Source organism: Mizuhopecten yessoensis, unplaced genomic scaffold (assembly GCF_002113885.1).
Source record: "Mizuhopecten yessoensis strain PY_sf001 unplaced genomic scaffold, ASM211388v2 scaffold3431, whole genome shotgun sequence".
Lineage (NCBI taxonomy): Eukaryota > Metazoa > Mollusca > Bivalvia > Pectinida > Pectinidae > Mizuhopecten > Mizuhopecten yessoensis.
Genome location: NW_018405041.1, coordinates 376,925 through 390,193, shown reverse-complemented (window position 1 = coordinate 390,193; position 13,269 = coordinate 376,925). Strand labels below are relative to the sequence as shown.

At 36.0% G+C, this 13,269-nt stretch overlaps 1 protein-coding gene across 1 annotated transcript in view; it reads left to right on the top strand.

Annotated features, from left to right (window-relative positions):
• LOC110447490 (sodium-coupled monocarboxylate transporter 1-like) overlaps positions 1-13,269 on the top strand; it is a 30,368-nt gene that overhangs the window by 3,520 nt on the left and 13,579 nt on the right. The window contains exon 3 of the mRNA XM_021493224.1: positions 10,926-11,191. Coding sequence (XP_021348899.1) covers positions 10,926-11,191 — 266 coding nt within the window. The remainder of the gene's footprint in view (positions 1-10,925; positions 11,192-13,269) is intronic.

Below are 13,269 nucleotides of genomic sequence, written 5' to 3'. Positions count from 1 at the left end.
TTGGATTAATGGCACAGAAATTATTATTTAATGGCCATTACATTTATTCTGTATGACCACACCGAATAAATTTAATGGCCATTAAAGAATGTTGATACTAAAGGTCTGACCATTTTCTTGTTGCCTTAATTAGCTTGATCCTGTGATATTAAATTTAACAATCCTTGTGTAATTACGCCATTATGTTTGTTATACAACATCCTTATAAATCAAAATGTTAATGTACTTAAAATCAAAATAACTCCAGACTAACATGTTATTTAGGTAGAGGCAAAAAAAAACAAAACATTTTTGGCATTTGGCCTTAAAAAAAAGATTTTGACAAAAAGCAAAAAATGTCACTATTGAGGATAAACATGACCAATCACTGTGATTTTCCAACCTTGTATGCTACCTTATTTATTTCAGAGCCAAAAACACAACATTTTTTTTATTTTGCCTAATGATCATGTAAGTCAAATTACCAATGGAAAAAAGAAAAATCATTTAGATCGAGACAATACACATTATTTGTCACATCTGTTTATTTTATCAAATAAACATACCCATCATTGAATTAATTCAAGATTGACATTGATACTATATATGCCAGTTGGCACAGTGGGAGATGCCATAAAGCCCTGCCCCGAGACAGAATTAGCACAGAATTAGTATATATATACATGTTCTTTAGGATGTAATGTCCCCACTAATTATAGCACCACTGTTGACACAATTCTTATGTTCAATCAAATAAATTTGTACATGCATGTTGGAATTTGATTTTTGTTGTTTTTGAAAAATAGAAAAGCAATAATCCAATATACTATGACGGAGGACATCTAGACTAAAATCAGAGAGACAATAGACAGAAATTGTCCAAGATCTAGACTACTGACTTGATGGACAACGGTAATTGGATGTCGGTACATCCGAAGAAAAACAAAATAAATAAAATGAAACCATTTGCAACAAAATAACCTGGTAGGCTAATGCCTAGTAATGGAATTACATGTGCATGTGTACACCCCTGTAAATCTACCCCCCCCCCCCCAAAAAAAAAAAAAAATTGTTTGCAGTTTCCCATTCGACTTGCACAAAAATAAGCACATAGTTAAACTATCAGTAGTTTTATAATATAGCTAGACCAGATACTTGAATTGACAACGGCTGTTTTCATGTCTGCAATGAAGGTTGATTGGACATCAATCATAATGTTGTATGACTCTTCACCAGTTATGCTGTAAAGTTCCCCGGACGACTTAAGCTTCCAAACCAGAAAATCCATGTCCGGATTCTTCTGCACATCTCTTGGGTTTATAGTTAGCATGGCATGGTCAATCTTCTCGTTGCTTGTACAAAGAATGTTGAAAGCGTAACCTTCTACGTCGGTGATGCGGATTATGGGTTTCTTGCAGTTCAATACTTTATTAAATGACAAGAGGAGAATTCCCATATAAATCTCCCCAGCAGACCATTCCATAAGAACGAGCTGCAAGTCCGAAGGCGATGAAGTTTTCTCTTTAACTTCTGCACATGGTATTACGTGAGAAGGGGGAGACATTGTCATCGGTATAAGGTTCGCTCCGGATCCTGTGTCATCGCTTTCGTCCTTCTTGTTTTTTCTGTCCTTGTTCTTGCTTTTTTGGCTACCTTCTACCACTAATAGATCCAATTTCCAAACAAACTTTTGATGTATTTTGAGATCTGCAAAACTTTCACTTCCATTGGATGCTTCATATAACTCAATGTCGGTTAGTTGCACATTTGTATTCTTTGAAAGGAGGCAGACTTCTGCAAATACTCCGGACACCACCAGTACAATGCCTTTTCCAATGTTCTCTTTGTTCTTAGATTGTATGACCACTTTCGACCCATGGGAATGGCCATTCGAAACTTCGTCTCTAAATAGAGGCCGTACTATAGTTGACTTAGACTTCTCTGGAGTCCGACTTGTCTTATAATTAGCTGGTGCGACTTGTCTGGGCGATTGAGTCAATTTCCGCGATTTTGCTGGGGTTGTCTTCAAAGTCTTAAGATGTTTCGGCGATTTTGCTGGGGTTGTCCTGCGATATTTTGGGGAACTTGCATCTGATCTACCTGGTGTCTTGGGTACATGTCGGGGCGATTGAGTAAATTTCTGCGAATTCAATGATTTAAGATGTTTCGACGATTTTGCTGGGGTTGTCCTCTGTTTTGGCGATCTTGCACCTGATGATGATCTACCCTTTTTCTCTGAACTTCGTTTCCCCAGAGATTTGTCTAATAAATACTTCCTTCTGTTCTGCAAATGCCTACCAAGACGTTTCCAAACCTCGGTTTTGTAAGTGGAAAGCTGGGGCAACTGAGCCAGGAATTTTTCAAAAAAAGCTTCACGTTTTCGACTAGAGATTTCCTCTAGTTTCGGCGCATTTTTCCAGATATGTGCGGCCAGTGCACAGTCCCTCAACACTGCAGAAAATTGCTTTTGTGGGGGCCCTGGTTTCTCTCTTCGGATTTTCTTCCTGAACAACTCTTCAGCTGTAAATGGCATGCTTTCAGTAGGAGGGCTTAACGAGGGACTTGACACAGGACTTAAAGACGTGCTCGCGATCGGTGGACTACGGGTTGAAGGCGTCATGAACCCTGTCGTATTTGTCTCTGCATCATCTGCCGGCTGTTCACCTCGACTCGCAAGAAATTCTGAAAGTAAAACAAAATTATATTTAAATTACGTTATTTGGCAGGATTAAAGTAGTTTTTCTTGATATATATATATGCTACATGTATTTATACAAAATGTAGTTTAGACTTTAGTGACCGATGTTGTGCTAGTCAAATAATATCACTACAGGCCAACAAATATTGACAGATTTATAAGTCTAAATGTTGTACAATTCCACTAACCCGACACATGTGACGGGCCACACACCACCGCCCCCATGAAAATTGTATTTTAGTTAGGGGGGGGGGGGGGGGGGGAGGGGGACGCAATTAACAGGTTTGGAACATTACAATCCTTTGTATGTTATGGATGAATGCACATCACCTGGACTCAATTAAGATTATAAAACTTTTGTGTACTCGACTCCTAATCATGTTCGAAACTGAATGGTTACCAGGTTAAAATTTAATGTGCCATGCATTGCATGTAGGTCATGAATACGCCTTTTCAATGCATTACCTGTCAACTTTTCAAATTTGAAATGAGGGAGAAATTAAGCGTGTGGCAAAATCTTAAAACGTCTTTAAAACCTATATGCAATGGCCTACTGTATATAACAACAGAGAAGTGTAAACTTTCTTATTTTAGCTGCTTTGTAATGCACTAAATCAATTTTTAATTTGGAAGCATACAAGTAGTTAAGGAATTAATTTTATTCTGATTGAAAAAGTAACAATTTGGTGAAAATTAGGGAGAACCCCCGAAATTAGGGAGGGTTGCAATTGACAGATATATGTCAAAGTGCAACTGGACATGTTATAACTTATAAAGGAAGTTCTGAAAGAATTAAAATGAAGAATTTATATAAATCATAAATTTATGATAACAAATCAAGGTTTTCACCAGCTCATGTGGTTTGCTTTCGAGTACAATTTTGAATCGAGCACAAACAAAGTTTTCTAATTTAACCTGCCAAAAATATAAAGGGTCGTTCGGCAGGAAATAAGTTTTTAGTTTATTTTAGTTTTTATTTTACATGTATTGTTTCTGGTTGTGTATTACATATAGGTAGACTTACTAGTCATGTGGGCAGCGTTAATGGTGTGTAGAAATTATGAGGTTATCAGTACAATATATCATGATTTCAAGCCTGTCTCGTTGTCGGCAGCATACAGTTTCAGCATTTTTATTTCCGTGTTAGATTTGAAACTCCAAACATCTTCAATTATTTTGCTTGTAAGTTCATTCGTAACCGATAGTTGATCATGGAATTTCAACCGATTCCCAACCTTAATTTTCACTTTCCTATTTGAAAAAAAAAATCAAATTTTGGATTTCATTTTTGTAATCGAAAATCGCCATCATAAACAACTTTTGGTTGACGTTTTTTGGACGTATTTCAAAACATTTGAGATATAATTCCTAATAAAAATGTTTTTCTCTTTAAGACTACTAACAAAAACATGACATCGTGCGCTGGTTTTTACTAGTCTTAGATAGAAGGTTTTTTTCAAATGTAAATTTTATCAGACATGTTTATACTTTCCTGTTACGACTCGGCGAATGGTACAAAGTGGTGTTGGAATTTTTAAAATCGGTTGAATATTTCTTTTACAATTTCGAAAAAGCCGAAACCAAAAAAAGTGGAAGACTGTTTTTTTTTTTCTAGAAATCATCGAATGTTTGGAACGTTGCTGTAAGAACGATATACATATTTTAAGCATATGACTATGAGAAAAACATTTAGATATAGATTGGCAATTATTACATCAAAAAATGTACGGAAATATCTTACCAGTGAATAGCGTGAAAAGTCTGCTGCTGCTCTCCATCGTTCTGTTTTTTCGCGCGGTGTCCGACTTGTCCACGTGACGTCATCGACAACAGGGAACCCTGGGGCCTGTTCGTTTATGCAGAACAACCGGTTTGACCGTTTATAAATGTAACAATTTCGGGTATAAATCCTGGCAGACCTGCAAATGTTTATGCAGGCCTTGCAAAGCTTGGTCAAGGCTCGCCTGAAAGCAGCATCAGATTACCAGGTCCGACCTTATTTAATAAACGAACAACAGTGGTCCGACCGGTTTGACCGTTTAAACGAAAACGGCCCAGTTTAGCTGGAATATGTCGGGTCACTTAAGCGTTTGATTGTGAGGACTATATACACATCGCTGTTCAAGCGTTATAGCTACTTCATACACGTGTTTATATACGAAGCTGCAGCTGAACGAAGGAAATAAATGATGAATGTCTAGGCAATGCACTTGCAATTTATGTAAAGGAGAAGGACCAAACATATCAAGTTATCTTAAGATTACGCGGAAATATGGAATCGCTGAATTCCAATCGGAGGAGGAGGGCGATAGCGATATCGAAGTTGGGGGCCATCCACATCCAGAATTTGCAGAAAGGTAACATTCACGTGTTCGCATTGACAGTTGATCACGATCGCAGTTTTACAAAGAATAACATCTATATATATATCCATAAACAATACAATACCGATCTAACAAGTTGCCAATTAATGCAAGCGTGACAGAGCGACGTATCTCGAAAAATATTTCTGCCATGTGTTCGTCGGAAACCAAGATTGATTTTTTTTAATTGTGTCATTTCGTATCATGTAAAACAACGTCACTGTTAATATTAATCTGTCTTTTTATTTAAAATACTGTCGCAACCTGATAATCTAAATCATTGTAATAGAATAAAACTCTTTGTCAATAAAATAGAATTTAAATACAAAATCGTAATGCAAATCTGAACAACAGACAGTATGTAATTATTTAATACAGTATATAAATACAAAGGTGTACACTCAGACATATGTACATCCATGAATGATATAAATATACTGTAAACATAATGATACAAAAGGAAAGTAAAAGCATTTCAAATGCAATTTATTTTTTACAAAATTACGATAATTTCCCTTACAATAACTCATCATATAACTGTCTACGTTGGCTTGCTCTGAATAATTTGATGACCACATAATGATATCCATCTATTGTGATAATGTGAATTGATGAAATATATTAACTTTTATTGTATTATTTTATTCCAGCCCCTCTGGTACTAGAGCTGCTGAACATGAAACATATGGTTTTAATGATTATGAGGAGGCCAAAGTTGCACATTCTGATAGTGACGATAGGTGAGTTTCACTTTAAAGCTGTTTTGGTACAAAAATTCCCTTAATGATAAATGTATTCTACATTTAAAAAAAAAAACAATATAAAGAAAAACAAAAGAAGAGGGAAATTTTATTCATCGTGAGCGTGGGCTGCCATGGAACCGACAAATTAATTGTTTTTCTTGCGAAACAACACTGCCAGTTTTGCCATGTTTTATCATCAAACTTTCAATAGTGAAGTATTCATGACAAATATAATTACACACATTATATTGTACATCGATTGAATGTAAGTTATCAAATATGGAATGATACTAAATATCATGAACTTATTAAAATTACTACGGTATTGGATATATCTACTGGTAACCAGTCGTCATGGGAAAATTAAATAATTTTAGTATGGTGAATATTACTTTAAGTCGTCATTGATAACATTAAAGATATGGATATATAAATTATGCCTTTGTCCATATTTAGATTATCTAAACCATTTGAGTTCAAACTAATTTAAAAAAAAATACTTTTCAGTGATATGGAAGTACAGACGTCACATTCCAGAAAAACAACATATACCTTGGAATCAAATTCAGAATCCTCTGAAAATGAGGACTTGACAGATTCATACTCTGACCCTGAAACGCCTGAAAGCAGTGATGGGTATGAAGAAACCAAACAATCATGGATTCATGTTCAGAAAGACATTATTGAAAATGGGAAATGGTATTTCTCTTATGACAGTACCTTGTATACTTCTGGAGTAGCTATGAAACAGATACCTGGATCTGACCTGACTGTTTTACAGTGGATTGCTATGAATTTGAGTGTTTTTACATCACATCCGGGTATGAGTAAGGAAGCATTTAGTAATACGTTAAAAGTACAAAAGAGGCTTGTGTCAAATTGTGAGTATCTTCCATCTTCATATCGTGAGGCGACAGCAATGGTAAAGGATTACACTATAGATAAAGTTACTTTCCATGTCTGTCCAAATGATTGCATCGTGTACAGAAACAGTGACAAATACAAATATGCACACCTTACAAAGTGTCCTACCTGTTCTGAAAATAGGTACAAGAATGAAAAGAACAAAATACCTAGGAGAACATTTCATTATATTCCTATTGGACAAAGGTTAGCTCGGATCTATGGGGAGGAAAATTTATGCAAAATAGTTCAAAGCCATCCAGGTTCAACAAATGAAGTGCTTCAGAAAAACAACCAAATGTGGGATATTCATGACTCTCCTAAGTGGAAGGAAGTATATGCAGAAAGTGGCTACTTCAGAGGTGATAAATTGGGACTATCTTTTGCACTTGAGGTTGACGGAGTTAATCCGTATCATAACATTGGTGTAATTTATTCCATGACCCCAATGATGATGACAATTTTGAACCTGCCACGACAAGTGCGGAACTGCTTCAAGAATATCATGCTGGTAGGAATCATCAAGGGGAAGAAAAACCATTCTGATTCCAATATTGATGCTTATGTGGAAATACTTGTAGACGAATTACTCTCCCTAACTGGTTGCACAATGTATTCTGCTTACAGTAAAGCTCCAGTGGATGTCAAGTTAAAGCTATTACTTTATGTGTTGGACTATCCAGGATTATCAAAGCTATTCCACCAACATGGCAGTGGAAGCTTACTCGGATGTCATTGGTGTAATGTGAACGGTTTTCACTGTGCTCAATTGCAGAAGGTTGTTTACCTGAATAATCGGTCATATTTACAGAAAGACAATCCTATCAGATTTGATGTCACAAACTTTTGTGAAAAGAAAGTAGATAACACTTGCAAGCCTGAGCTACGTTCGATTGAGAAGGAGAAGGAATATAGAAAAGCATTTGAAAGTGCTCAAAATAAAACCCAAGCAAAAGCTGTATCAAAGGCAACTGGTTGCAAAGGCAAATACCCTTTACAAAAACTAACGGATCACAACAGACTAGAGGAATGTGTTCCTGATGCATGTCACACCATCAAAGATGTAATACAGAACATAATTCATCTTATTAGCCATAAAAATGTGAACAAAGAGAAGTTAGCAAGTGCTGAGCAACACTATGAACGTTTTTCAAATTTTACTGGTACCCCACTGGATCAACATAATCAGTCATCAAAAACTTCAGCCAAGAAGAGAAAGCGAAAGTCAACTGGACAATCTGCAAATGAAGTCGAAAATGAAAGTAAACAGGAAACAGATAGAGCTGAATTTCCCTTTTTCTGTCTGATGAAGAAATAAAGATAGCTAATGATCGTGCGTTATCACTAACTCTGCCAGAAGGATTTGGTTTAGTATCTGCAGCTTTCTTTTCAAAGACTTTTAGTTTAAAATCGCATGACTGGAAGCAACTCGCATCTCAGGGAATATTGAAGTTTTGCCTCAGGGAGTTACTGGGAACAAACCAAAGAAGGACATTATTCATGTTGTTGGATTGTTTTGCAAGTATGTGCAGTGAAAATCAGTGTTTTGATGACCTGGACAAGATTGAAGAGGAACTGAATATTGCTCTTGCATGCTTGGAACGAGACTTTCCGATTGCTTTACAAAATATCACAACACACATATTACATCATGTCATAAAATATTAGAGCATTCGGTCCAGTCTATGGGACATGGATGTATGTGTTCGAGAGATTCAATAGCTGGATTTGCAAAAGAACTCTTAATATGTGTCATCCGGAGGCTAGTGCCATTGAAACCTACCTTCTGTATGACTGTTGCCAGTTTATGATATCCACTGGTCGTATTGACATGGACTCCAATCTTGAATCAGCTTTATATCAAGAACTTGAAGATGTTGAAAGTGCTAATCATGAATCAGAAAGAAGCATTTCTGAGAAAAACAAAATAACTTTAGGACAACGAAAATTGAGGGTTGTACATAAGCAATGTACACATGAATGTGCCAAAGACAGTTGTACTGTGGGGAAAATTTCAAAGTCTGTTAATGTCAACCATTCAAAGTTTAACAGAAAGGTGAAATACTGTTGCATGTCATGTGAACAACATACCGGCAATCGAAAAACTGTTTCCTCTTATGTGTGTGTAGAAAATGACAGAGGTAATCCTAGCCACAAATTAATCAATAACAAATTTGCAGCTTTTGGAAGGATACAGTATTTTATGGAACATATTAATGACAAAAATGAAAGTGACACTATAGCATGTGTTGAAATGTTCCAAGATACAGAATATGACGTTGAGAGTGGTTTGTGGTTTATCTCCTCAGATAATCATGTAAGAAATCAGTATGTCCATGTAAATTCATTGTCATTACCATTAGTTACAGGCCATGATTTAACAGATGGCTCAATCTGGTTATGTAACTACAGAGGGAAAAGAAAGTGAAATAATGAAAAGCAAAAGATGGACACAGACCCTTCCTTAAAATCGGTTTTGATGCCTTATTATACTGTCCGAACCTACCCATGTTTACCCTATACATGTACATGTTAAAATCTACCATGACTGCTGGTCATTATCAGAGACTTATAAGAGCTGTTTCTCACTGCACTATCGCTTGTTCCGGAATCCATAGTTTCCCGTTAAATGTGTCGCTAACAAAGAAAATGCAGAGTGGTATTGTTGACGCCAATGTTTTTGCTACCGTATACGTATATATATATATATATATAGATGATAGAAACCTTAGTGTCATGTGATGTACAATATGTACTTACCACTCTTATTGCAGTGTGTTGAGGGCACTATATATTGTGGCATAGTGTTGTCTCAGGAAGATATATATATAATAGAGCCCTCGCCTCCGGCTCTGGCACTGTTACCATCCTTCCACAACACTATGACACCATAGTGCCCTCAACACACTGCAATAAAAGCTATGCATATTATGCATTACAATTTATGCATTACATGATGCATTATATTATTCAATAACAATATTAAAATTAAAAACAATTGAAGAAAAGTTTCAGTCTTTGTTCAGTTCTTATTTCAAATTTAGTTTGCACTGCATGGATATAATAATTACAATTAACCTTTACAAAAAGTAGTCCTAATATATCCCTACTTGTGAAAATATCTTTCTGTATATATCTGCACTACAATGAAAATACGAGTTTTTATCGAATTGATAATTTCTTATATTTTACTGGTGAAAATGTAATACAATGTTGCGGCAGGTTTAATGGCCATTAAAATCGTAATGCTGCAGGTTAAATGGCCATTAAAATCGTTGTCAATGATTAAAAAAAAATAGTGACCATGCATGTGAAAAATCTTCACATTCATGGCCATTAAATGAGAAGAAAATCTTAATATTAAGAATTAATGGCCATTACCTTCCTCCAAAAAGAAAATACTGTACCCCCCAACAAAATAATGCCCATGAAAAAATGATGATATCTGTTCATGGCCATTAAATACATTAATTAATGCCCATTATTGTCATTGAAACGAGAATTAATGGCCATTAAATGTTTTCTCTAATAATTTTATGACTGTAAAAGTCATTTTCATGGCTTTTTTATGGGATAATTCTGAATTTAATGGTCAATCAGTAATGGCCATTACAAATTTCAAACGAGAATTAATGGTCTATTTTAAGGGGTTAGGCCATTTTAATGGGTTTTTAATGGATTTTTAATGGACTTATAATGGTGTGATGGTTTAGTAGTGTAAATAAATATTTTTTAACCCGTCTCTTGCTAGGAGTACTTGCCAACTGGGCCTGTATATAACTTATAACACGATCGAAGAGACGAATATTTTATTTTAAATAATTCATAGCTTGTTGACATAGCTTCCTCAGGTGGATGAATACAAAAACCTATAAATACACCGTATTTCAAAGGGTGGTTAATCCCCTATACATTATTTTGTTGAGTAAATTTTCTCATATACATTTGCTCAAAGGACATGGTTTGTATGAAACGAATGCGGTATACTAATTAATATGTGTATTTATTTTTTATCCGACCATATTATATGACATATTACAATCAATAGATTAACATACTGAAATGAAACATGAACATTTGATGGTATATTGGCCATTTGTATATTTAAAATATGGATGAAAGTGCAAAATTGATGACGTGATACCCATTTTTTGTATTTAATTTTGTTTGAACCTTTTATTTTCCTATTACGCTTTTCGAAGTTCATATAAACATCAATAGTTGATGAAATATCACTAGGTGTATTCTCCGCCTGTTCCGGTGGTGGACAGAAGACTACCTTGGAATATCTGGTCGGAAATCGTCGTCTGAAGATGTTACCGGTCGCCCTTTCCCTTGTCGTCACCTTCGAGTCGTCCATACTTGTCCTGGGATTCCCCGCTGAGACTTACATCTATGGAGGGGATCTTGTCTGGGCGGGTGCCGCATTGATGATAACAATGTTAGTAGCTACACGTGTAGCTGCCCCACTGTTCCACCCGCTCAAGCTTACCAGTGTGTTTGAGGTAAATGTGCCACCGACAATATGGTGTTACTAAACATAGTTTGAGGTAAATGTGACCCCGACAATATGGTGTTACTAAACATAGTTTGAGGTTAATGTGGCCCGGACAATATGGTGTAACTAAACATAGTTTGAGGTAAATGTGACCCCGACATTATGGTGTTACTAAACATAGTTTGAGGTAAATGTGACCCCGACAATATGGTGTTATTAAACATGGTTTGAGGTAAATGTGACCCCGACAATATGGTGTTACGAAACATAGTTTGAGGTAAAGGTGACCCCGACAATATGGTGTTACGTAACATAGTTTAAGGTAAAGGTTACCCCGACAATATGGTGTTACTAAAAATAGTTCGAGGTTAATGTGACCCCGACAATATGGTGTTACGAAACATAGTTTGAGGTAAGTGTGACCCCGACAATATGATGTTACTAGACATAGTTTGAGGTAAAGGTGACCCCGACAATATGGTGTTACTAAACATAGTTTGAGGTAAATGTGAGCCCGACAATATGGTGTTACTAAACATAGTTTGAGGTTAATGTGACCCCGACAATATGGTGTAACTAAACATAGTTTGAGGTAAAGGTGACCCCGACAATATGGTGTCACTAAACATGGTTTGAGGTAAATGTGACCCCGACAATATGGTGTTACGAAACATAGTTTGAGGTAAATGTGACCCCGACAGTATGGTGTTACTAAACATAGTTTGAGGTAAATGTGACCCCGACAATATGGTGTTACTAAACATAGTTTGAGGTAAATGTGACCCCGACGATATGGTGTTACGAAACATAGTTTGAGGTAAAGGTGACCCCGACAATATGGTGTTACTAAAAATAGTTCGAGGTTAATGTGACCCCGACAATATGCTGTTACGAGACATAGTTTGAGGTAAATGTGACCCCGACAATATGGTGTTACTAAACGTAGTTTGAGGTAAATGTGACCCCGACAATATGGTGTTACGAAACATAGTTTGAAGTAAATGTGAACCGGCAATATGGTGTTACTAAACATAGAGAATCATTTGATCATTTAATCCATAATATCATGATTGTTTTATGATTGTTTACTTTTTAAACAAAACTGCAAGGGTTCTAACCAAGTACAACAATAAGGCTGCCATCCAATAAAAACAGTTCGTATAAGCATGGAAACGAAAATATCTGGATGCAAATATTTAACGTTGTAACATTAAATATTAAAATGGTTATACTTTGATATGATTTAATATTTACATTCTGTATGCTGAGACCCATTGACAAAAATTACATTCATAAATGCATAACACAGGTGTTCATAGAATCTCAGCACGTGGGAACTTATAGTAACCTGATCACACTGCGTAGTAATACAAAAACTACTCACTCGGAACGACCGACCTAGATGCTTAATTCTTACATCTTAAAATAAACTTGAATTTTAACCCAAAAAAATGTAAATTTCTGTGTTATTTATGTACTATGGATACATAATTTGCATGCTGTAAATTAATTTTTTTAAAAAGTCCACACCTCAGCGTTAACGGAAGTTACACTGTCGTCTGATCCATCTGTCAAAATGAACGTCCCAAAACAATTTAGCTGTCAGCTGGACGATGAAACAATAACTTTTGAGCTGGAACTACCCGATCACCAAGATATGTCAGACGAGGAAGTAGACAGATTTATTTCTAATCTGGATTTTTCAACCAGTCTTTAGCAACAAGGAGAAATACACAATGGGGATTATCTTTATTCCAAGGTAATAATTCACTTCCCCCCCCCCCCCCTCCATGTTTAAACTGAAGGAAGTTACCGTGCTGTCTCCGCTGATGGTCTTGATGTTGTTGAAAGTTATCTTTCCGTATAACTGCATAATAACAGGTATTAATGCTGATGAAGTAAATTCGGTTGTTGATTTTGAATACACAAGCAATCCAAAGCACTTCATCATTACACAGAAGACATTCTTTTTTTGTAGAGTGGAGCATGGAAACGTCTGGGGAGCATGTCCCATTCAACAGTATACCCACAGAGGAATTGGCAAACAGATTGAGTGCATTCTACTGTGAAGCAAAACCCAAAAAT